This window comes from Podarcis gaigeae (genome assembly GCF_964106915.1).
Source record: "Podarcis gaigeae genome assembly, chromosome: 14".
In the NCBI taxonomy this organism is placed as follows: domain Eukaryota; kingdom Metazoa; phylum Chordata; class Lepidosauria; order Squamata; family Lacertidae; genus Podarcis; species Podarcis gaigeae.
This window is the reverse complement of record NC_139690.1, coordinates 4,814,564-4,836,493: the sequence shown is the minus strand read 5'-3', so window position 1 is coordinate 4,836,493 and position 21,930 is coordinate 4,814,564. Positions and strand designations below refer to the sequence as shown.

The 21,930-nt window shown below is 43.8% G+C and overlaps 1 protein-coding gene across 6 annotated transcripts in view; it reads right to left on the bottom strand.

Annotated features, from left to right (window-relative positions):
* TLN2 (talin 2) overlaps window positions 1–21,930 on the bottom strand; it is a 182,862-nt gene that overhangs the window by 51,303 nt on the left and 109,629 nt on the right. For all 6 annotated transcript variants that reach the window (XM_083712373.1, XM_083712375.1, XM_083712370.1 and 3 more), the window contains exons 22-28: window positions 21,193–21,306; window positions 17,438–17,551; window positions 16,521–16,655; window positions 14,900–15,028; window positions 13,279–13,381; window positions 9,232–9,440; window positions 6,579–6,698 (exon numbers count right to left, since the gene is read on the bottom strand). In XM_083712373.1, the coding sequence (XP_083568499.1) occupies window positions 6,579–6,698; window positions 9,232–9,440; window positions 13,279–13,381; window positions 14,900–15,028; window positions 16,521–16,655; window positions 17,438–17,551; window positions 21,193–21,306 (924 nt within the window). The remainder of the gene's footprint in view (window positions 1–6,578; window positions 6,699–9,231; window positions 9,441–13,278; window positions 13,382–14,899; window positions 15,029–16,520; window positions 16,656–17,437; window positions 17,552–21,192; window positions 21,307–21,930) is intronic.

Sequence of the window (21,930 nt, the reverse complement as noted above, 5' to 3'; positions counted from 1 at the left end):
CATTTTAGCAGCAAGTTATACATTCTCGAAAGTACCTTAGTTTTGGGTTCTAACAGTTCCGTCTCTAGTTTCGATTTTTCCACCTGGAACCCAACCTTTTTATCCATTTTAAAAACCTCTTGAATTTGGGCATAATGTAGCCAATCTCGCACCTTATTTTTTAATTTTTCCAAGCTCTGCAGCCTCCAATTGTCTCCAGTTTTCTCAATTATTTCCCAATATTTCGGCCAGTAGGCCTCCATGTTAAGTCTTTTTCGGGCCTTAGCCTCCACCGGTGATAGCCACCTCGGGGTCTTACCCTCTAATAAGTCTTTGTATTTTGTCCAGACCATAAATAATGCTCTTCTGACAATATGGTTTTTGAACAATCTATGAACCTTAACCTTGTCGTACCACAAATATGCATGCCAACCAAACGCATTGTCAAACCCTTCCAGATCCAGGACATCAGTGTTCTCCAAAAGAAACCAATCTTTCAACCAGCAAAAGGCTGCAGACTCATAATATAACCTCAAGTCCGGCAGGGCAAACCCCCCTCTTTCTTTCGAATCGGTTAATATTTTAAACTTTATTCGGGGCTTTTTGCCCTGCCAGACAAACTTAGAAATATCCTTTTGCCACTTTCCAAAACATTCCACTTTGTCCACGATCTGTAGGGCCTGGATCAAAAATAACATTTTCGGCAATACATTCATTTTTATAGCTGCGATTCGGCCCAACAAGGAAAGTTTCAGTCTTGACCAAATTTCCAAATCTCTTTTGATTTCCGACCAACATTTTTCATAATTATCTTTAAACAAATTCAAATTTTTTGAGGTCAGATGGACCCCTAGGTATTTCACCTTTTTAGCCACATTTAATTCTGTCTCTTTCTGAAACTCCTCTGTTTCTGTAGAAGTCAAATTTTTAGCCAAAACCTTAGTTTTTTGCTTATTCAACTTAAATCCCGCCACCCGACCAAATTCATGTATCAATTCTAAAACTTTTTTTGTACTGGGTACTGGCTCCTGTAATGTTAAAACCAAATCATCTGCAAATGCTTTCAGTTTGTATTGTTTCACTCCGACCTGAATTCCTTGTACCAACCGGTCCTCCCTGATCATGTTCAAAAGCACCTCCAGGACTGAGATAAATAAAAGAGGGGATAAGGGGCACCCCTGCCGTGTCCCTTTTTCAATTTTAAACTCCTCTGTCACCACATTATTCACTATCAATTTAGCTTTTTGCTCTGTATAAATTGCTTCTATTCCATTTTCAAACCCCCGTCCCACTCCCATCCCTTCCAAATTTTTCTTCATAAACATCCAGGAAATATTATCAAAGGCTTTCTCCGCATCAATAAAAATTAACACCGCTCTCGTATTGATATTTGTTTGTAGAAATTCCAAAATGTCGATGATGTTTCTGGTGTTGTCAAACAAATGTCTGCCAGGGAGAAAGCCCGCCTGGTCCTTATGGATCACTCCATTAAGTACTTCTTTAAACCTACTTGCCAGAATATCCGCAAAAATTTTATAATCCACATTTAGGAGTGAGATGGGACGGTAGTTCTTGAGTTGGGTCTTTTCAGTCTCTGATTTGGGTATCAATGTGATGAAAGCTTCTTTCCACGTTTCCGGTGCCTTCTTCCCCTCCATAATCTGGTTGCAGACCTCCATCAAAGGTTGTATCAAATAATCTTTCAAAATCTTGTAATATTTGGAGGTTAGTCCATCAGGGCCTGGAGATTTGCCTAATTGTAAGTTCTGGATGGCACCTTCAATCTCTTGTGTTATTTTACAGTTCAGGATTGGTCTCTTTTCCTGAGGTAATTTTGGTAATCCATTAATTTTTAAAAATTGATCCACCTCAAACTCTTTCTGTGGCCCCTGTGCATAAAGTTCTTTAAAATATCTCTGGAAACACTTTCTAATTTCTTCTGGTTTCTGAACAATTCTCCCTTCAGTCTCTAGATTTGTAACTGTATTTAATTTTTGTCTCTTTTTTAACTGCCATGCTAGCAGTTTCCCACATTTATTCGCTGATTCAAATGATCTTTGCTTCATTTGTTTGATTTTCCATTCCACCTCTTGATTTATCAATTTCGAATATTGTGCTTGGTAGAATTTCACTTCTCTCAGCACCTCCTTCGACTTTGGCCTAGCTCTTAGTTTTTTCTCTCCTTCTCTTATTTTCTCCAATATCTTGTCCTTCTTTTCATTCCAGAGTCTTTTCTTAATCGTATTTTGTTGTATCAGAAACCCTCTCATAACTGCTTTACTTGCGTCCCAGATTGTTCTTTTTTCCACCGTAGTATTTAAATTTATCTCGAAATAGTCTTTTAAAGTTTTTTGGGCCTTCTTCACGATCTCCTGATCTCTTAATAAGGTGTCATTCATTTTACATCTAAAAGAGCCGGTTAAATTAAGTCTCAGTTCCACTTTCAAGGCGTTATGGTCGGAGCAAGTTCTTGGGCAGATTTCCACTTTTCTAGTCTTGGGTGTCAGTCCTCTAGTTGTCCATATCTGGTCGATTCGTGTCCATGACAGGTGAGCCTCAGAAAAGAAAGTTCCTTCTTTACCTAGGGGGTTCTTTATCCTCCATATGTCAATCAAATCCACATTGTCAGTTAATTCAAAAAAAGTTTTAGGTAGCCTGCCGTCTTTTGTTATGTTTTGATTATGAGACTTGTCCATATTTGTTGATACGACCCCGTTCATATCTCCCATCATAATGATGTTGGAATAGTCCAAATAGTCCAGCATAGTCTCATGCAGCTTCTTGAAAAATTCTGATTCCCCCTCATTTGGTGCATATATTCCTAGTATCAAAAATTTTTCTCCTTGTGTCTGAATTTCAATCGCCAGAATTCTTCCTTGTTCATCTTTAAATAAAAATTTCGGTGACAGGCTCTCCTTTGCATATATCACCACTCCTCTTTTCTTGACTTTGTCCGATGAAATAAATTCCTGGCCTAATCTTTTGTTAATTAACACTTTCCTATGGAGCCTAGTCACATGAGTTTCTTGCAGACAAATAATGTCCAATTGTTCCTTTTTCAAAATATGGAATACTTTCCTTCTTTTTTCCGGGGAATTTCCACCATTTATATTCCAACTGAGTAGCTGCAGAGACATCCTGGATCAATTTGTTGATACTACAATGGGGTGTCTTCTTTTTCCTCTGATCCCGGAGGTGGAAGCGTAGGTCCAGCTCCAGGTGGTGTTTGTCCAGGTAGTGGTGGTGGCCAAGATGCTGTTGCTCCTTTTTGAAGGTCTTCCCCGTAGTCGTGCAGGAACTTTTGCTGGTCTTCTGTTGTTTTAATTCTGACTTTCTTCCCCTTGTAGGTAAAAGATAGTCCTTGTGGGAACTCCCACCTATAAGGGATTGCGTTGTATCTCAACAATTTAGACAATTCTAAATAGGTAGCTCTAAGGTCCAATAGTTGTTTCGGTATGTCTCTGTAAATTTCAGCCTTTTTACCTTGTATCTCCAGTGATTTTCTAAAATGCAGGCCTAGTATCTTATCTCTTTCTTCCCTTGATCTCAAAATAATCAAACAGTCTCTGGACTTGTCTTTCTTTACCAATCTTCCCAGTCTGAAAGCAGTTACAATTTTAAAATCCTTGTCTTCTTCTATGCCCCAGAACTTGGAAAATTCGGATGTCAAATAACCACTCAGATCTTCTTGTTCAAGTTCTGGGATGGCTCTCAGCCTGAGATTATTCTCCCGATTTTTCAACTCAACCATTGACAGATAGGCTTGTTGTTCCCCTATCTGTCTTTGCAGAGGCTTCACTTCTCCCTTGATCTCATCAACCTTCTTGTTTGCTTGCTCTGCTTTTTGGTTGGCTTCCTCAGCTAATTTATGATTTTCCGCTGTTGCTCCTTGCAAATTTTCGATTGCCTGAGTATGCTGGGAAACCTGATCAGTTAATTTACTAATCGAGGATGTGGCTTGGTCAATTTTTGTTGATTGGTTGTCCACTTTTTGATTTAAAATTGCGAGTTGCTCCAAAATTTGTTTCAAAACTCCTTCAGATCCTCCTGTTGCCATATCTTCTGCTGTAGGCTGTTCAACTTCCCCCCTCTGTGCTTCCAGCACAGCTGGGACAGATGATCTACGTTGATGAGTCAAAGTTGTTTGAACAAGTTGTACAGTTTGTTTGGCTTTCGCTTTAGCTGCCCTTGTTCTCCCTGAGCCACTCATTCCACACCTGCCTCTGTTCAAGGTCAAATTGTCTATTATTCCATGGGAAAGACAAGTCCAGAGTAAAAACAATTGAAACAGCAAATCAAAATAAAATATAGTTCCCAGGCCTCTATAACTCCACAATCCTCTAGGGGGAGTGCCTCAAACGTTCAGAAGAAAGAAAGAACTTTTTCCGCCATTAAAGTTCCTGTAATCCCAATGCTAAATCCTTGTAGTTTCCAAACAAAAGGAAAGTCCTCCAGAGCTCTCTTTTTTAAAGTCACAAAGTTTCTAAACAGGTGCCAGCAACAATATTCCAAGAACAATGTTCCAATGTAGCAGTATAAATTCTAATGGCAGTTTCCGCAGTTTGACAGTTCTCTTACGCCCGACAGCCCGACGACTTGGTTCCTTTAATTTTTAATCCTTGTATTCCACGAATGAGAGGAAAGTTCCAGTTACAAGACCAACAAATTTAAGAGAGTTTCCACTTTTCCCTTAGAGGCAAAATCACCCAATACACGGTAGTCCCAACTTTTTACAGCCTCTTTTAAAGCGCTTCCCGCTTCTCAGAGTCTTTGCTTTGATCTTATAAGCAGGATCGGAAGACGGACTTCCTGTTTCTCGTCTCCCGTTTTCAGCCGAATTTAACAGTTTAGTCCCGAAATTTTAATACCCCTTACTCACGGGTATGTTGCTTGTAATCCAAAGTTTCAAGAAGAAAGGTCGGCGCTCATCGGCAGCAGCCGCGCGGCTTCGCTTCCGCAGAAAGAGCGATGAACTCACAGCACCGCTCCCCCTTCTACGTTCCGGAGCCCCTTACGGGGTTCCTTTTCCGTTTCTGGGGGGGCTACTGGTGCCCGCCGAGTCCCACGGCCACGGGCTCACCTCGCCCGTGGTTTTTCTTGATGGGTCGCCGCTATGCCGCAGCTGGCGACCCTTTTCCGCGGAGCCCCTCTTCACAGACAGAAGAGGACCGCCATTGCCGTTTCGCGCCGCCTCCGGAAGTCGGCCTTGAAGACTTTCAACGCCGATGGGATATGAAGGGCCCCATCGGTGAAGAAGAATCGCAAGATCGCCAAGGAGATAGCTTTGGCTCTATTTGTAACATAGGCTACATGGGCCTTCCATCTGAGGTTATGTTGTAACCAAACTCCCAAATATTGGAATCTATAGACTTGTTCGATAACTCTCCCATCAATTCTCCAATTATGGAGTTTCCGGCTCTTTGAGAAAATCAGGATCTTAGATTTTCCATAATTAATTGTAAGGGAATTTGCGTTACAGTATGACCCAAAAATTTTTAGGGCCCTCCAGAGACCTACTCTAGAAAAAGAAAGAATGACTGCGTCATCCGCATATAGTAACAAGGGGCAGCGATAAAGTGTTAGGCGGGGTGCATGAATCCTTTCTTGGGCCTCTATTAGGGGAGTCTTCATGTCACTTATGAACAAATTGAACAGGAGTGGAGCCAATATACAACCCTGTCGGACACCTCTGTTAATGGGAATTGAATTGGTGAGATCACCCTCCGGGGTGAATCTCACTCTGGCCGCTGAGTTCTCATGGAGTTTGATTATTAGCCAGAGAAGCCTTCTGTCGATGCCCCAGCGGGTGAGTTTTTCCCAGAGGATGCTCCTGGGGATACTATCGAATGCTGCCTTTAGGTCAATGAATGCCACACAGAGTTGGCCACCGTTTGGGGTGGAATATTTCCAGGCAAGATGCTGTAAAATTAGAATATGATTACTTGTTGACTGTTTTGGGCGGAATCCAGCTTGTTCGGGCCCAATTAATTTTCTCTCTTCGGCCCAATGGATTAGTCTGTTCAACAGGGAGCGGGCATACAGTGTCCCCACTATTGAGAGCAGGCTGATGTTCCTGTAGTTCCCCGGGAACCAGTCATCTGGTGAGCCCTTTTTGTGGATTGGAACGATAACAGCGTCCTTCCATACTTCCGGAATCATTCCAGAGTTGTTAACTGCATCAAAGATGTTCGCCAGGACCTTGGCCCACCAGTCCGCGTGGTATTTTATAGCTTCTGCCGGGATCAGGTCTGGCCCAGGCGCTTTCCCTGTTTTGAGGTTGACGATCAAGTCATGGATGTCTTCCGGATCGGTAGGGGGCCAGAGGGGAAGCTGATCTTGAAATTTGTCTCTTGTGTTAACGATACAGTCAGTTGTGGCAAAGTAGTTTTTTAAATAAGAATGGAATGGATGGTGCCAGATCTGTACCACCATCTTACCACAAGTCTACAAGCAAGCAACTCTTTTGAGAGTAATGTTCTGCTTCTTGGAGGTTGCAGTACCCATTTTTAAGGCCAGCTTTGCATTAAAAACAAAAACAAAAACCTACCACCACCACCTTAACAACAACAACAACATATAAATATTGAAAAGTATCTCACCGATTCCACAAGCAATTTTTTGCTGGATTCACCAATGCTCTTCAATGCTACATCCACATCCTTTTGGCCAGGAAGGCAGTTCACACAGTTGTTCAAAGAATGGGAGACAGCTTTGGCCACCTTCAGGGGGGAAACATGGCAAAGAGAATCCAAATTAATGCTGCCTACAATCTCTGAGCATGTGTGCAGTGCATCCCCCCCAGTACCAGACCCCCACAAGCCAGTAGCCTCAACATTCCAGGAGGATGTGAGAAAGGGACAAATCTTTCAGAGACTTAAATTCTTCCAGAATGTTGGTGGAGACACATGGCCAAGAACCCATGACCCCATTGTTAAAACATCTGCACTGGCTGCCCATCTATTACCAAGCTAAGTTCAACGTCATTGCATTAAATTACAGAGCCCTGAACAACTTAGGTCAGGGTACCTCGGGGACCACCTGAACTCTTATATCCCAGCTCCATTATTGAGATCATCTGCAGGAGCATCGTTGGTTCCTAAAGTTGGTGAAGCTCATTTAACAACAAGAAGAAACCAAGCCTTTTGGAGTCATCAGCCCAGTCCTGTGGAATACTCTGCCAAGAGAGATTCAGCAGATGCCTTCTGTGACAACTTTTAAATTTTTCTATCCTGCTAGGCTTATGAAGGCAATAAAAATACATCTTTCCGTAATGGTTAGTTGATGGTCTCTGTTTTAAATGTTTATTATGGTCTAAACCACTGAGCCCCTTGGCCTTGGCAACCAGAAGATCAGCAGTTCGAATGTGCATGATGGGGTGAGCTCCCATTGCTCTGTCCCAGCTTCTGCTAACCTAGCAGTTCAAAAGTACACCAGTGCAAGTAGATAAATAGGTACCGCTGTGACGGGAAGGTAAACAGTGTTTCCATGCGCTCTGGCTTCCGCCATGGTGTCCTGTTGTGCCAGAAGCGGTTTAGTTATTCTGGCCACATGACCAGGTCCCTTGGCCTGAAGAGTGAGATGAGAGCTGCACCCCACAGTAGCCTCTATAGTAGCGGGCCCCCCTCCACACACACACACACACACACACACATCTCCTTGGAGGCTGAACCAGAAACTGAGTTCCTTCTCAGCTAGTGAACCTGTAGGCAGGGGCTGTCTGGCTGCCTTCATCCATCGGGTATAAAAATCTTTTAAATGAATAATAATCAAAGTAGGTCGTGGTACTCGCATCTTAGATAGGCATCAGCAGTCAGAAATCCCTGCTGTCATGTTGCTTACAATCTAAATTTTGACAACGGAGAGGCAAAGGGCAGGAGAGAACAATGCACACGCCACCCAGATGGACAGAGGAAGGAGCATTTCATTGGAGCAGATTTTCAAGCCAACTGACCTAATTTGCAGCTCCTGGACTAATATATGAATCAGAACACAATTCTCCTTTGATTTTCACACTTCTCTGAATTTTGCAATGCATTTCTTAGCTCAAAAAGATACTAACTGGGGTTAACACCCCCTACCGTATTATATGGGAAAGTACTTTAAGCAAGATGCACTCTGAAATAAAACATGTGTTAAAAGCATATCTCTGCAACAACGTGCATACAGTGGTACCTCAGGTTAAGTACTTAATTCGTTCCGGAGGTCTGTTCTTAACCTGAAACTGTTCTTAACCTGAGACACCACTTTAGCTAATGGGGCCTCCTGCTGCTGCCGCACCGCCGGAGCCCAATTTCTGTTCTTATCCTGAAGCAAAGTTCTTAACCTGAAGCACTGCTTCTATTTCAGTGTATCTGAAGAAGTGTGCATGCACACGAAAGCTCATACCAAGAACTAACTTAGTTGGTCTTTAAGGTGCTACTGGAAGGAATTTTTTTTGTTTTGACTATGGCAGACCAACACGGCTACCTATCTGTAACTGGCACTATTTCTGGGTTAGCGGAGTCTGTAACCTGAAGCGTATGTAACCTGAAGCATATGTAACCCGAGGTACCACTGTATTTAAATATTAGTATTTCACCAAATAATGTAGAAATCAAAGAATCATAGAACTACAAAGCTGGAAGGGATCCAAAGGATCACCTAGTCCAACCCCCTGCAATGCAAGAATCATAGTTCCTGGGCCTTCTTCCATTGACTTATCCAGGCCTCTTCTCGCCTTGTGCCAAGCGCCTGTCTCTGAGCAGCTACTGACAGACCATCCATAAGAGCTCTCCTCCCTGACACCAGAGGGAGGCCTCCAGCTGAGAGGAGCAGAGGGCACACGGAATGGGGGCAGAAATCACCTTGTCCTGCAGAACTATGTCTTTAGCCACTTGAACCACATTCTTGGCCTTCAACACCAACAGGGTGTGGGCGTTGGCAACTGCTTTGGCAAGATGGAAGTGGCATGGACCACAAGAAACTCCTCCATCCATCCCTACGCTGGTGTAGGTACAGATGGAGATCAACTTTGAAGGAGCTAAGACAAATGCTTCATGGGAATGAGACAGGTTGGAGAAAGAATGAGCCATCTGCCTTGGGTGGCAGATTCCAGGCACCATTAAGGGCAGCAGAAGGAGAAATGGATGGACGGGTGTCACAGGGCACAAGCCACTGAGACAGTCTCCTGCACAAACTTTGCTGCAGTGAATGGGGGCTGAACAAGAGCACAGTGGGGGCCCCCAAATCCCTCTCCATTTCACCCAGCCTCACCTGAGCCAGCCTCTGTTGGCTTTCTGCATCGCCAGGAGCCACCAAAGCCTGCTTTGCTTCCTGGATGAGCATTGCTGAGCCTTCCATGACATCCCGCGCCGAGTCCAACATTGCGTGGGCTGCTGCTGGGTCACTGGTGGATGCGGAAACACCTCGGGCTGCCTGAGCCAAAGTCTTCAAGGCATGTGCCGTCTCCCTGGCAGCAACCCCTAAATTAAGATCACATTGAACATATTAGTAATACTCAGCTCCGGCCAGCTAGTTTCTCATTTTAATTCACATTTCATGAAACAACGAGAACCAAAACACAGCTAGTCTTTGAAATTTGCACTGTTCTGGATTTTGTGGTGTATTATCCAGCCAAAAAGGGTCTACAAAAATGCATATAAAGTAGTGAAAAATAATGCAGAGAACTCCATTAGGAAAAACCGCTTGCAAAAATGCAAGTTATGAGAAATGTACATGAAAACTATTTTCATGTGGATGCAGAAAATAGGGGAAACGGGACTTCAACTTTGAAAAATGAGGAATTGAGCAGAAACTTATATTGACAGATTGGTCCAGCCCTCTTTCCAGATCACAGGAAGCAAATTTCCCCATTAGCAAGTGGGATATTCTCATTTTCAATGAGAATTCCTCACCAGCATCTATGAGGATAGAAACCCCTTGGGGATGTGGACTGATTTTTTTATACATGTCCTTTCACCTTTTGACATAAAAGTATTCAGTTTTCATTTTTTTTTTTCATTTCATGAAATATTCAAGGCACCAAATGGGATATGATGAGTTTGAAATGTGATAAAATTCAGTGATTCAGCTAGGTTCAATTCTTCCACACCCTGGAGCTCTCCAGATGTTTTGGGCTGCAACTTCCATAAGCCTCGGCTGGCAAAACTTGTTTCCACTGATTCACTCACTAGCACAGAAAAAATCCCACCTCCCATGCCAATCTGCCATACTTCAAATGTTGACCTCAGCAGACTCTTAGTGGTTGACCAGGCTCATGGAACATGGCCAGTGTCAGACTCAGTAGGGACTCCAAGCTTGTTCCCTGTTCCACTGCAGCTGCTGACCAGAGAAAGGAACAGCAGGTCCTTCAAGTCAGGCCACTGTCACCACAGCCAAGACTCCTTCTGGTCACCAGGTGATGCCACAAAGCCAATCCCAGGCCCCCACCTGCTGCAAATCTCCAAGGTCAGTTGGATCCAACGCAGTGCAGATGGAGCAGGGACACCAGGATTAGGACCACCTGTCTTCTACCTGCCTACAGCCTGATCCTGGTGCTTGCCAATCCTTGGAATTTTGCTTCCACAATAGCAAGCTTCTGGGTTAAACAAGATTCTTCAACCACCCAACTTGACAGTAGTTTGTGTTTCACTGAAAAGTTTGCCTAACTACCACAACATCACAGACTGAAAAGTGACGAGCTAAAGATACGAGCCTGCGTTGTTGGGACTTTGCAGGGAACTGATTTCTCATCAAGAATAAATGCTCTGATCCACAGAGTGCCTGAGATTTTGCGAAAGATTTGACACTCCACTCGCCACACCCCCATAACCCTGTGTTAACCAGCCAGGGCCCTTGACATTGTAAACAGCTTTTTGAATCTTCTGTCCTGTTTCAAAAGCAGTTTGCAACACGGCACAGAGGAACAGCTATTTGGGGAAAATCTAACGGAAGGCTCCTTTGGGGTCATGGCATTGTTTCTTGAGACCCTGGCTGTTATAGCACTAAGCAACCACCAGGGTCACTGGGAAGATTCGCCTCCAATTGCCCAGCTTCCCCCAATTTGGAGGTGAGCTTTCACAGGGAAGAGAAAGTGAAGAGGAGGAGGAGGAGGAGGGAAGAAAGAAGGGGAAATGCTTCCTTTGCAGAGAGGAGGAAGGTGACAAAATAACAAGGCCTGTTTGGGTACATTTTTGCTTTCCAGATGATAAATATCTACACAGTTATAAACCCTTTAAGCTTTCAGCCTAACAAATATAAGAGCTGTCCTCTCCCAAGTGAAGAGCATTCAAACCATGTGGGAGCCTTACTGCTGCAATCCTACACCAACACTGTGAGACTTACTACCAGCTGGCTTTTCTCCAAGCTTACAAAAACAAACGTGCTCCCTGACCTGGATCACAACAAATAAAAAAAGGAATAGCAGTGATAGCAAACAGCTTTTAGCCAGAGGGCCAACCCTCTGATGACTTTATATCGCCCACACACAGAGGATCCACAGCCTGTCCTTCTCACCAGAGCTGTGCAAATCACACTCTCTGCTAGTAAATTATGTTGAATGGAGGGGGGCAATTTCCAGCTGCATCGGGGCACTGGGGTTTCCCTGCCTAAATGGCAGGCCCACTTTAAAATAAGGTAAATTTTCCTGCTGCTGTCATAATTGGTGAGGTCACTGGGGTAGCAAAAAAAAACTGCTGGGGGGAGGGGAATCAAGTCCCCGAGCTGGGGATTAACCACCCTTGATTAAGGGTGTCAGCAAAGCATAGGTGTCTGGCCAAGTCAATGCTCCCAAACATAGCTGGATGCCAATGCAAAGCTAATGTAGTGGACAGGAAGCATGTTAATCAATATATCCTCTCAGCCAGCCAAGTTGTCTGGTAGCATTTCCCAAAATGGAGAGGTTTCTTAATGCCCTATTTTATTTTATTTTAAATGTTTCTTTATCTTTCACAGGTGATTCAGAACAAGAGAAAAGAAAGTTTTATGGGTCCCTCCCCTTCCAGAATTAATTCCATATTTTAGGAATTGTTACTGATGCACAAATGTCAGCTCCCGTGTGCCAAGACTCTGCATCTGAAATGAAACACAGAGCCATCTTAATCCAATTATATCCACTTCAAAGCCAAAGTGCAACCGAAATCTGTTCAGTCCCATTACCAAAAGGAAAGTTGCTCTAATGAGTTTTATCAGCTGGATTCAGAAATCCCCAACTGGACTAAGTACTGAAGACAGAATGTAATTGACACAAGAGCATTTTAATGGCTACAAGAGCCTTTTTGCCATTAAGCCAGCAATTCCCCAAGGGCAATTCCCCAAGCCTTTCATATACTGAAGGAGACGCTTTGGTATCGAATGCATTTTCATTTCTTGATACAGGGACACAACTAGCCTCAAGTCACATTGGAACCACACACGAGTCTTCCTGAGAATGGATATCTTCCCCCCTGCCAGAAACCTGTTCCCAGTAATTCAAATGAAGGGTTTCAAAAAGAGGATAGTTAGCTAACTGAAGTCAGGAGCTGGACTTGTTGCTGAGGTAGCCAAATGTGGTTTCCTTCAGATGTTTTTGGATTACAGATCCCACCATCCTTGCTGGTGCTGATGGGAGTTGGAGCCCAGCGACATCTAAAGGACACTATCCTGGCTACCTCTGATGTAGCTCAATACAGTAAATCAGAGTTGAGGCTACATTCAGAGCAGAAAAGTAACTGAGGGAGCACATGAGCTGCCTACACCCCCAGATCAGCAGAACCACCATCAGAAGAGCAAACAGATGAGAACATCTGGGCAGCCCGTTCTCCTCCTGGAGATAATGTGCAGGGTGTGCTTTGCTGGGTAGAGCTATAAAATATTATTAGGGAACTTTAGGGATTATTAGGGATGGCTTTAAAAGAAGACTGGACAAATTCATGGAGAAGGATATTGATCGCTATTGTGGCTCTGCTCTGCTTCCATGGCTGGAGGCAGCAATGCTTCTGAATGCCAGTTGATAGACACCACAAGAGAGGAGAGGGCTCTGGTGCTCAAATCCTGCTTGTGGGTTTCCCACAGGCATCTGGTTGGCCACTGTGAGAACAGGATGCTGGGCTAGATGGGCCATTGGTCTGATCCAGTAGGCTATTTTTATGTTCTTCTAATATTGCTATTTATTTATACAAACACTGCTATGCCACTCTTCATCCCCACAAGGGCCCCTCAAAGCAAGAAAAAAACCACAACAATTAGAAACTGTCTTGTACAGTAACACCAGTACATTTGCCATAGCTGCTGATATAAATAATGTGTGTTTTCTTCTGCCAAGCTTTGCAAGTGGAGGCCTACCTGTATAGTGTTCATTGCCTTGTGCTGCACAAGTCAGCAGTTGGGCCATCGAAGAACCAACTGCTTTGGAGGTGCTTCCCAGGTCCTGAGCACATTTTTCAAGCTGAATGCAAAAAAAGCGATGTGAACATTAAGCAAAGGTAACATCACGACCCACCACAACACACACACATTCCTATCCCTCAGCCCATGGAACATTGCAGTCACTGACCACACAGAAGTCTTGCACACAGCAGTGCTTTCTAGAAGTAGTGCCCACGCTATGGGATACAGTTCAGTTTTCAAGTTATCCTGGTTATTAGCTCTTTCAAATAAAATAGTTTCCACCTGGAGCCAAAAGGAACACAGAAATGGATCTAGGGATACTATTCCACCGCCTAAGCTCCACTGCCGAGAAAGCCCCATCACTTGTAGGAACCCATGTAACCTGCAAAGGTGGGAGCCATCTAGATTACAACCTCAGTAAATGGATGGGCTCAGCAAAGGGCTGTTGTTTGAAGGAAGCATAGATGGACCAATGGTGTGAATGGCAACTCTGCATGCAAAGATCTCTGTCTGAGACTTTGGAGATGTACTACCTGGCAGAGTGGGCCATTCTGGGTGATTGGTTATTTATTTATTTATTTATTTATTTATTTATTTATTTATTTATTTCTCTCTCACTCATCCTCCTGCTCCTCTAGCGGGAGGTGGTAATCATATCTCCAATGGAAGGGAGTTCTATTATTTAGGAGCCACTACAGGAAGGCCCTGCTCTGTATCACTGCCAAATGGACAATGCCTGTCAGTGGTACCACCACCAGGGCTCCAGTTGGGACATACTGGGGAAGGCACACTCCAGTATTTGGGCCCTAAGCAGTTCAGGTCTTTATGAACTAAAGTCAAAGTCTTAAACCAGGTCCTGTGGCATTTAGGCAGATAGTGTATTTCCTTAAAGTGTACTGTGGCTCCACCTAGAAGCATCATACAGTAGACAGGCTGCAGAAGTCTGCATCAGATGTAGGTTCTGGATGGTCTCCAGGGGCCAGCCCCAAACTGTAATCCAATTGTGAGGATTCTGCACTAGCTGAACCTTCAAGGGCAGCCCCATGCAAAGCGCACTGCAGTAATCCAGTCGTGAGAATACCAAGCATAACAGTGGCCTGGTCCGGTATAGGAATGGCTGTAGCTGGAAATATTTTATCTATATATTTTTGGGTTTTTTATATTGTAAAATGCCCTGTTATCCTTGGTTGAAGGGTGGTAATGAAATTTAATAAATAACCACTCCTTGTCACTGAAGCCACAAGTCACAAAATATTAGCAATCTGACTCAGGAAAGGCTGTCCATAAAAAATGAGGAAAATGAAGACCGTTTTGTCCTATGGCCACTCGTTTGTTTTGTTTATTCTGTTTCAAGCACACTTGAAATTGTTCAAGCATCCAGCACCCCCTTTAAATAAAACATATGTTTGTGTGGTTGGAAGGGGTTATTTTCTTTACTTTTTGCTCTTGTTCTTGCTTTTATTATTTTGTGTGTTTTTATTTTGTATTTTTATGCCGTGAACTGCCCTGAGATCTTCAGATGAGGGTGGTTTACAAATTCAACAAACAAACAAACAATAAATGCTGTTCTGTTTACCGTTTCTCCTGGAAGTGGTTTCAACTGCCCATCAATGGCTGCCATCTTTGCATCCTGCAGCTCATTTTTGAGTGTCTGAACAGTGTTTAAGGCAGAGTCGATTTCCATGGGTCCACAGGCTTCATGCGCCTAGGCAGGAGAAAAAAGCTTATTATCAAAGCTGCTTTCCAACCATTCTGACTAACAGTCATGCTCACTCTGTCCACACGTGGCATTCAAGAGTTGGCACATTAAAACAGACACATGTTGGAGGAGACGGTGGAAGAAGACTGGAAGAAATTTAAGGACTATTTGCAAAAATATTGTAAACTGTATGAATGTTAAGGAGGATGCTTGATCATAAATAATTTGGCACCATCGAATCAGATGAAGTGAATTATGAAGATAAGTTAAATTCATGAAAAAATCAATTTTTAGATAATGATTAGGCTAAGCTAAATGTCTTAAAGAGTGAAATGAATATATCTAAAATTTAGGATATAACATTGGAAAACTAGACTGTAAGGTGGGGACAAGGCGATAAATTGCTGGACTAATTTTTTATAATTTTGGAACGTAGGAGCGGGAGATGTGAGGAAGTCCAAAGAGGATAAGAAAATATGTTATAAAATGTGATATTTTTGTATGTTTTGTTTTTCTGTTGTAATTAAAAAACCCTTAATAAATATTTAAAAAAATAAAAAATAAAACAGACACATGTTGGAAAGAAGGCATCACAGATCAAATGCTTCAGCTAGACTAGGGGTCAGCAAACTTTTTCAGCAGAGGGCCAGTTCACTGTCCCTCAGACCTTGTGGAGGGCTGGACTATATTTGGGGGGGGGGGGAATGAACAAATTCCTATGCCCCACAAATAACCAAAAGATGCGTTTTCAATGAAAGCACACATTCTACTCATGTAAAAACATGCTGATTCCCGGACCATCCGTGGGCCAGATTTAGAAGATGATTGGGCCGGATCTGGCCCCCAGGCCTTAGTTTGACTACCCATGAGCTAGACACTTCTTCAGTTTTATCTGCTTCAACGGAGCCAGTTCTGGTGTTCAGCTACAATCGATGAGTTGTTGAATACATGAAGAGTGAGCAATAGAAAAGAGGCACATTCAAGACGTCTCAGCACAAGACTAATAATCTAAAGCCTGGCTGGAATGTGTCCATGAACTGGAATAATGCTTGCCTGGATGGAGTGTGTGTGTGTGTGTGTGTGTGTGTGTGTCTGTACATAAAACATTTGTGCGGCTGAGGTGTACCCTATGATACAAAAGTAAGAGTCACACCTGTTGCTCCACTCACTTCTGCACCTGGACTCACCCACCTTTTCACCTCTGATTCCCCCTCTCACAGGAAAGTGGCCCTCAGAAAGCTGTCTCTAAAGGAATGTGGCCCTTGGGCTTAAAAAGTTCCACCCTTGATCTAAAATTACCTGTCCAAGTCTTGAAAGGGCCAATTAAAAGTCTCATGGATGGGGAACCTGTAGCTTTCCAGTTGTTACGAAACTCCCGCCATCTTGATTACTGAATGATGGCTGGGAATGATGGGAGGTGGGGTCAAGGCATCATCTGGAGGGTTACAGGTGCCCCATCCCATCTGTAAATGCTTTTTGAGTTGGGATGCCTACATACCTTTTGGGAGGCAGTCCTTAGCTCGGCAAGGCTGGTGGCAAGATTCTTGGCGCACTGGCTCAACTGCATCGCCGCAGCCTGGTCTGCCACTGTAGGCACGGCTGCTTTAGCGGAGGCCACCATTTTGCTCCCTGGCTATTTAGAGAATGACAGAAGAGAAGACAGAGTACCTATGGACCACTTGCCCATGGAGCTTATGCATGCAACATCACCAGGGAGACAAACATTTCAAAGAATCCAGATTAGATCTGGCACCTGATTAAAAAAGCCTAAAAGTGCAATCCTATTTGCCCACCCTCAATCCAACTGAACACAGTTGGGTTATTTCCAGGTAAGCAGGTATAGGATTGCAACCTCTGTGAATTAAATTACTGTTTCAAAAATGAAAAACTATTTCTGAATGACAAAGTATATTTTCTTGGTTTCTATACTACTACTACTAATAATAAATTTTTAGACCACCCCCCCTCCCCCCACAAAATGTCCTCAAAGCACCTTACAAAAATGAACATAAAACCATCTAACATCCTGTGTCAGATCCAGCCACACCCACCCCACTAGTAGGTAAGCAGAAGATTAAGAGCCAAAGGTCTGAGAAAATGTAAATGTTTTTCCTGGCACCTAAAAACAGGGAGTGATGGTGCCAGGTGAGCCTCCCTAGGGAGAGGACTCGATAAGCTGGGAGCCACCAGTAAGAACCCCCGCACATGTGTTGGTATCAGAAAGGGATACACAGAGGAGGGCTTCAGATGAAAAATGTTGGGTCTGGGTAGATTCACGTGAGGAGAGGCGTACTGGGTCCCTGAGCTGCATAAGGCTTCACAAGTCAAACCAGTACTTCGAATTGGGCCCAGAAATGAATTGGTAGCTAGTATACTCAGGCTGGGGTTAGCGTTCTGTGCTCTTGTTGACTGTACCTGGAGGAAGATTTGGCTGGAGTTTATCAGTGCAAGTTGAGCACTCAAGTCCTCTGCCTGAGCCTGACTTCCACGCACTCCCTGGACAAGCTGTGGAATGTGATCTGCAACATTCTGCAGGGAACAGACAGAGGGAAGAAATGTTCAGGATTCAACAGGATCCCTAGCTCCACACACATTTGCTGAAAGGAAGTTCCAAATAATTATTTAAGATTCTACCATAAAATTCAACAGTAGAAAAAAAATAAATTGTTGCTTTAAAACATAATCAGCAAAATTGAAACAAATAAACAAAATTAAAATAGAATTGCATACTCAGAAGCAGCAGCTTTAGAACAAATTGGGTTTGTTTCTCTTTACTACCTGTGTCCTCTTAATTTTGCTCCAAAAGCTCCAGGGCAACTCTTCTGCAAATAAGTCAAAACTCTGCCTACAATGGTCCAGTCCAGTGTGGGCATATGCATGCACCACTGAATAGAGAACGATGTGCACAGGTACATCTGTTACACATTATGCCTTCCCCAGTTTATTTACTCCGACTGGGTGCTCAACAGCCCCCTCAAAAAAGCTACACTGGGACCGATCTGCTAAGGACAAGCTATCAGCAATTTTGAGACTGGGGCTTTGTGTGTGCAGCCCTGACTGCTGTGTTTGTGTAAGATGGATTGGGCAAAGATGTGGAACATCGCCAGCACAACATGTGGCCTTCTTTCTGCACCTCTGCAATGATCAGTTCTGGCCTCAGGATTTTCTTTAATTGCCCAGGCAACCATCGCCAGAAAAGGAAAAAATGCTACCCTTGGAGTGCACTATGAGCTCATTTCACAGATTTGTTTGGATACAGCAGTGCTATCGTACCACCCAGGGATCTGAGATAAATGCAGAGCTGTCCTGTGCTGTCAGAGCATTAAGCCCTGGGATTATAAATATGCATCCAGCATGTTTTGCGTTCTCCCACTTTGCCTCAATTCCGCCATGAGCTATTTGTTTGGAACGAAGACAGACCTCTGGCAGTACAAAAACCAAATCTCTTATGCACAATGATCAACAGCATTTCATAATTTCCATACTGTAACTCCTTGAAAAAAGAAGTCTAAGAAAACCACATGCAATGATCATTGGGGGGCGGGGGGGGGGGGAGAGAGAGAGAGAGAGAGAGAGAGAGAGAGAGAGAGAGAGAGAGCGCTGATGGGATTTCCCATATCACAAGACCAGCCTTGATGGACATGCCTTTTCAGCAGCGGAACCCTGATTTTTTTTTGGGGGGGGGAGAACCCTCCTTAAAGAGACACACCTGGTGCAGTCCTTTCAGCACTAGGTAAAGACTCCCTTGGGTACTGTGACATTTTATGAGATGTTTATGCCTTCCACTGCTCTTTCATTTTCTCATTTTGAGCTTAGCTCATATCTTTATGTTTGCTTGTTGGTTTTACACTGATGTATTTTTATCACATAAGTACTGTAGTTTACAGGGACGCAGGTGGCGCTGTGGGTAAAACCTCAGTGCCTAGGGCTTGCCGATCGCATGGTCGGCGGTTCGAATCCTCGCTGCGGGGTGAGCTCCTGTCTTTCGGTCCCAACTCCTGCCCATCTAGCAGTTCGAAAGCACCCTTACGTGCAAGTAGATAAATAGGCACCGCTTTATAGCGGGGTAAACGGCGTTTCCGTGCGCTGCACTGCAGCTGGCTCGCCAGAGCAGCTTCGTCACGCTGGCCACGTGACCCGGAAGTGTCTCCAGACAGTGCTGGCCCCCGGCCTCTTAAGTGAGAGGGGCGCACAACCCTAGAGTCAGACACGACTGGCCCGTACGGGCAGGGGTACCTTTACCTTTACCTTACTGTAGTTTACAGCATTAAAACATGAAACCGTACAATGAAAACCATTAGAAAGTTAAGACATAAGTTGATTAACCATTGTGGAAGGATGTATTCTTCATTGCCTGCACAGGCCTGGCGACATAGAAACGTTTTCATTAGGTGTTTAAAAGTTGGCACTGAAGGCACCTGCCAAATCTCTAGTGGCAGAGCATTCCACAGGACTGGGCAGATGACACTAATGGCTCAATTCCTTGTCAGATTAGACTCACCAACTTGGGAAATGACCAGTGATGATCCTACAAATGATCTCAGTCATCAAACTGGGATAGAAGGGTTCAGGTGGCCCTCAAAGTACGCTGGACCCAAGTTGTTTAGAGCTTTGTAAATTAATACAAGAAACTTGAACATGGCTCAGCAGTAGATGGTCTGTTAGTGCAGCTGTTTTAACAATGATGTCACATGTTCTCAGCCAGAAGCTCCCATCACCCACTTGATCTTGGCCAAAAGGCCGAGAAGCTCCCATCTGGCTGCCACATTCAGTACCAGCTGGAACTTCCAAACCAGGACCAAGGACCACCCCACATAGAGTAATCTAACCTCAAGGCTACCAACACATGGACTACAGTAGTCACCCAGTAAATTGGGTGTGAATAATTTTATCTACACTTTGGTGTGCTGCCCTGGAAACTTTTTATGAAGAGCAGATAAGAAACATTTGAAAGAATAAATATAATAATAATAATAATAATAGTTTGCTTAGTCCACCTTTCTGTCTCCAACAGCGGACACCGAGAAGCAAATAGCCTTTCATTTCCCCCAGAGATATAGCATGGGGATTCCACAGAGCTACAGCTAAGAATGGCCAGCAGACCTGCCTCCTGCCTCCTTATAAAGCTACCAGACATCTTACAATTCACCTCCAAGCAGCGGAGATAAAGGTGGTGGCTGCCAGTGCAGAATCAACTGCAGCCAACAGCTAGTCTCAGGCTGCCTCTGATTGTCCAGGCTAGAAGCCAACTTCTCCCCAGTGTGAGCAGAGGGTATTCTTGTGGCCCTGAAGATGAGACTTGTTTCCACTTCTGTTGCATGCAGAAATCAATGGAATTGTCTGTCATGCTTCAAGGTTGGACAATGGATGAGAAAACTCAGAAATAGGGCTACTCACTCAGTTGAAGAAACCTTGGCGGATTAACTGGATTCACCTATTAGGTGTGCATAAATTTACACATGGTACAAACAATGGTGTGAGGTTGTGGTTACTGAGCAGCAAGGGAAAAAAGTGTGTCCATGCTCAGTTGTGAATAAAGAACCAAAGTTGTGCAGATGTCACTCCTAGTTCAGCTTAAGCCAGCTTTTTCCTTTTTTTAATAATATTTTTTATTAGTTTTATGAAATACAGAAAAAAGAATAAAGAACATATTATGAAAGTAGAAAAAGAAAGTTACAAATTTTTCTTACTCTTTTTTCCAAATCTGTTGGACTTCCCCACATCCTCCCAACCCTGCATTCTCTGTAATGCATAACGTCTGCAATTTGTTAACTTATTTCAATACTTATTGTATCTTCCTTTTTATCATGTTACCCAATTTCAAATAAATTATGACCCAAATCATGTACGTTTTCATTTTACTCTGGTTTACTCTGGTTTCTCTTCAGATCGTATAAATCTTTCACCTTTTATTAAGCCAGCTTTTTCCAACCAGCGCTGGTCAGGGCTGATAGGAGTTGCAGTCCAAAACACGGAGAGGACACCAGGTTGGGGGAAGACCTAGGCGGCGCCCCCTTGCTCTGATTCCCTTAGACCAGGGATGGGAAAACTGTGGCCCTTTAAAAAATGTTGCTGAACTCCAACTCCCATCATCGATGAGCGCTGGTCATTCTGGTTGGGAAGGAGGAAAGTGGTGCTTAGGAGTATTTTGCCATCTCAAGCTAGCTTACCTTACAGCTCTGGACAAGTTGCTGGTGGGCTGCCGTGTTCTTATTTGAAATGGCTGCGTTCTGTGAGGCTGCAATGGTCTGAGTTGCAGCTGCTGCTGCTTGCTTAGCAGCAACCTGGAAAAAAGGAAATGCAATTAAGCAGAGGCTAAGAGAGACTGAGAGCAATGGGAAAATCTGTGTGATTTGCTGTAGATCAGTTTCTATAAACACACCTGTAAGTTTCTGTCTTGCAACATATATGCATACTTATATTTACTTGTCAAAATGAAGAAACATCTGGAGGCGTTTATTTGTGTGCAAAAGGACAGGAAGTCTGTTATTGGAAAAAAATAAATGCTGGGCTGGCCATTTGCTTGAAGTCACCCTCCCTTAATTATAAGTATATATTAGCTCCCGTTTGCAACTGTTTTGCACCTGGCTGCCTGTGGTGGATTTAGAGGTTATACGAAGGAACAAAGTAGATCCCATCAGCCTGAAGTCTGTCTACACCTGCATAAAAGTGTAGACTGCAGTGGATAAGAGAGGGTGATTTTGTCAGCTGGGCAGGAAAACAAAATGCTTTTTTCTCTGCCCTCCAGTCTACGTTGGAGCACACCTTCGCCAACATGGTGCCCCTTCAGCCCATCACAGCTGAAGCTGATGTGATTTGTAGTTCACAGGTGGGCAACCACATTTGGTCAGAGTCAGATCTGAAAGCGGCCAGCCCTCCACCTGTCAATCACCTGATGCCACATGACA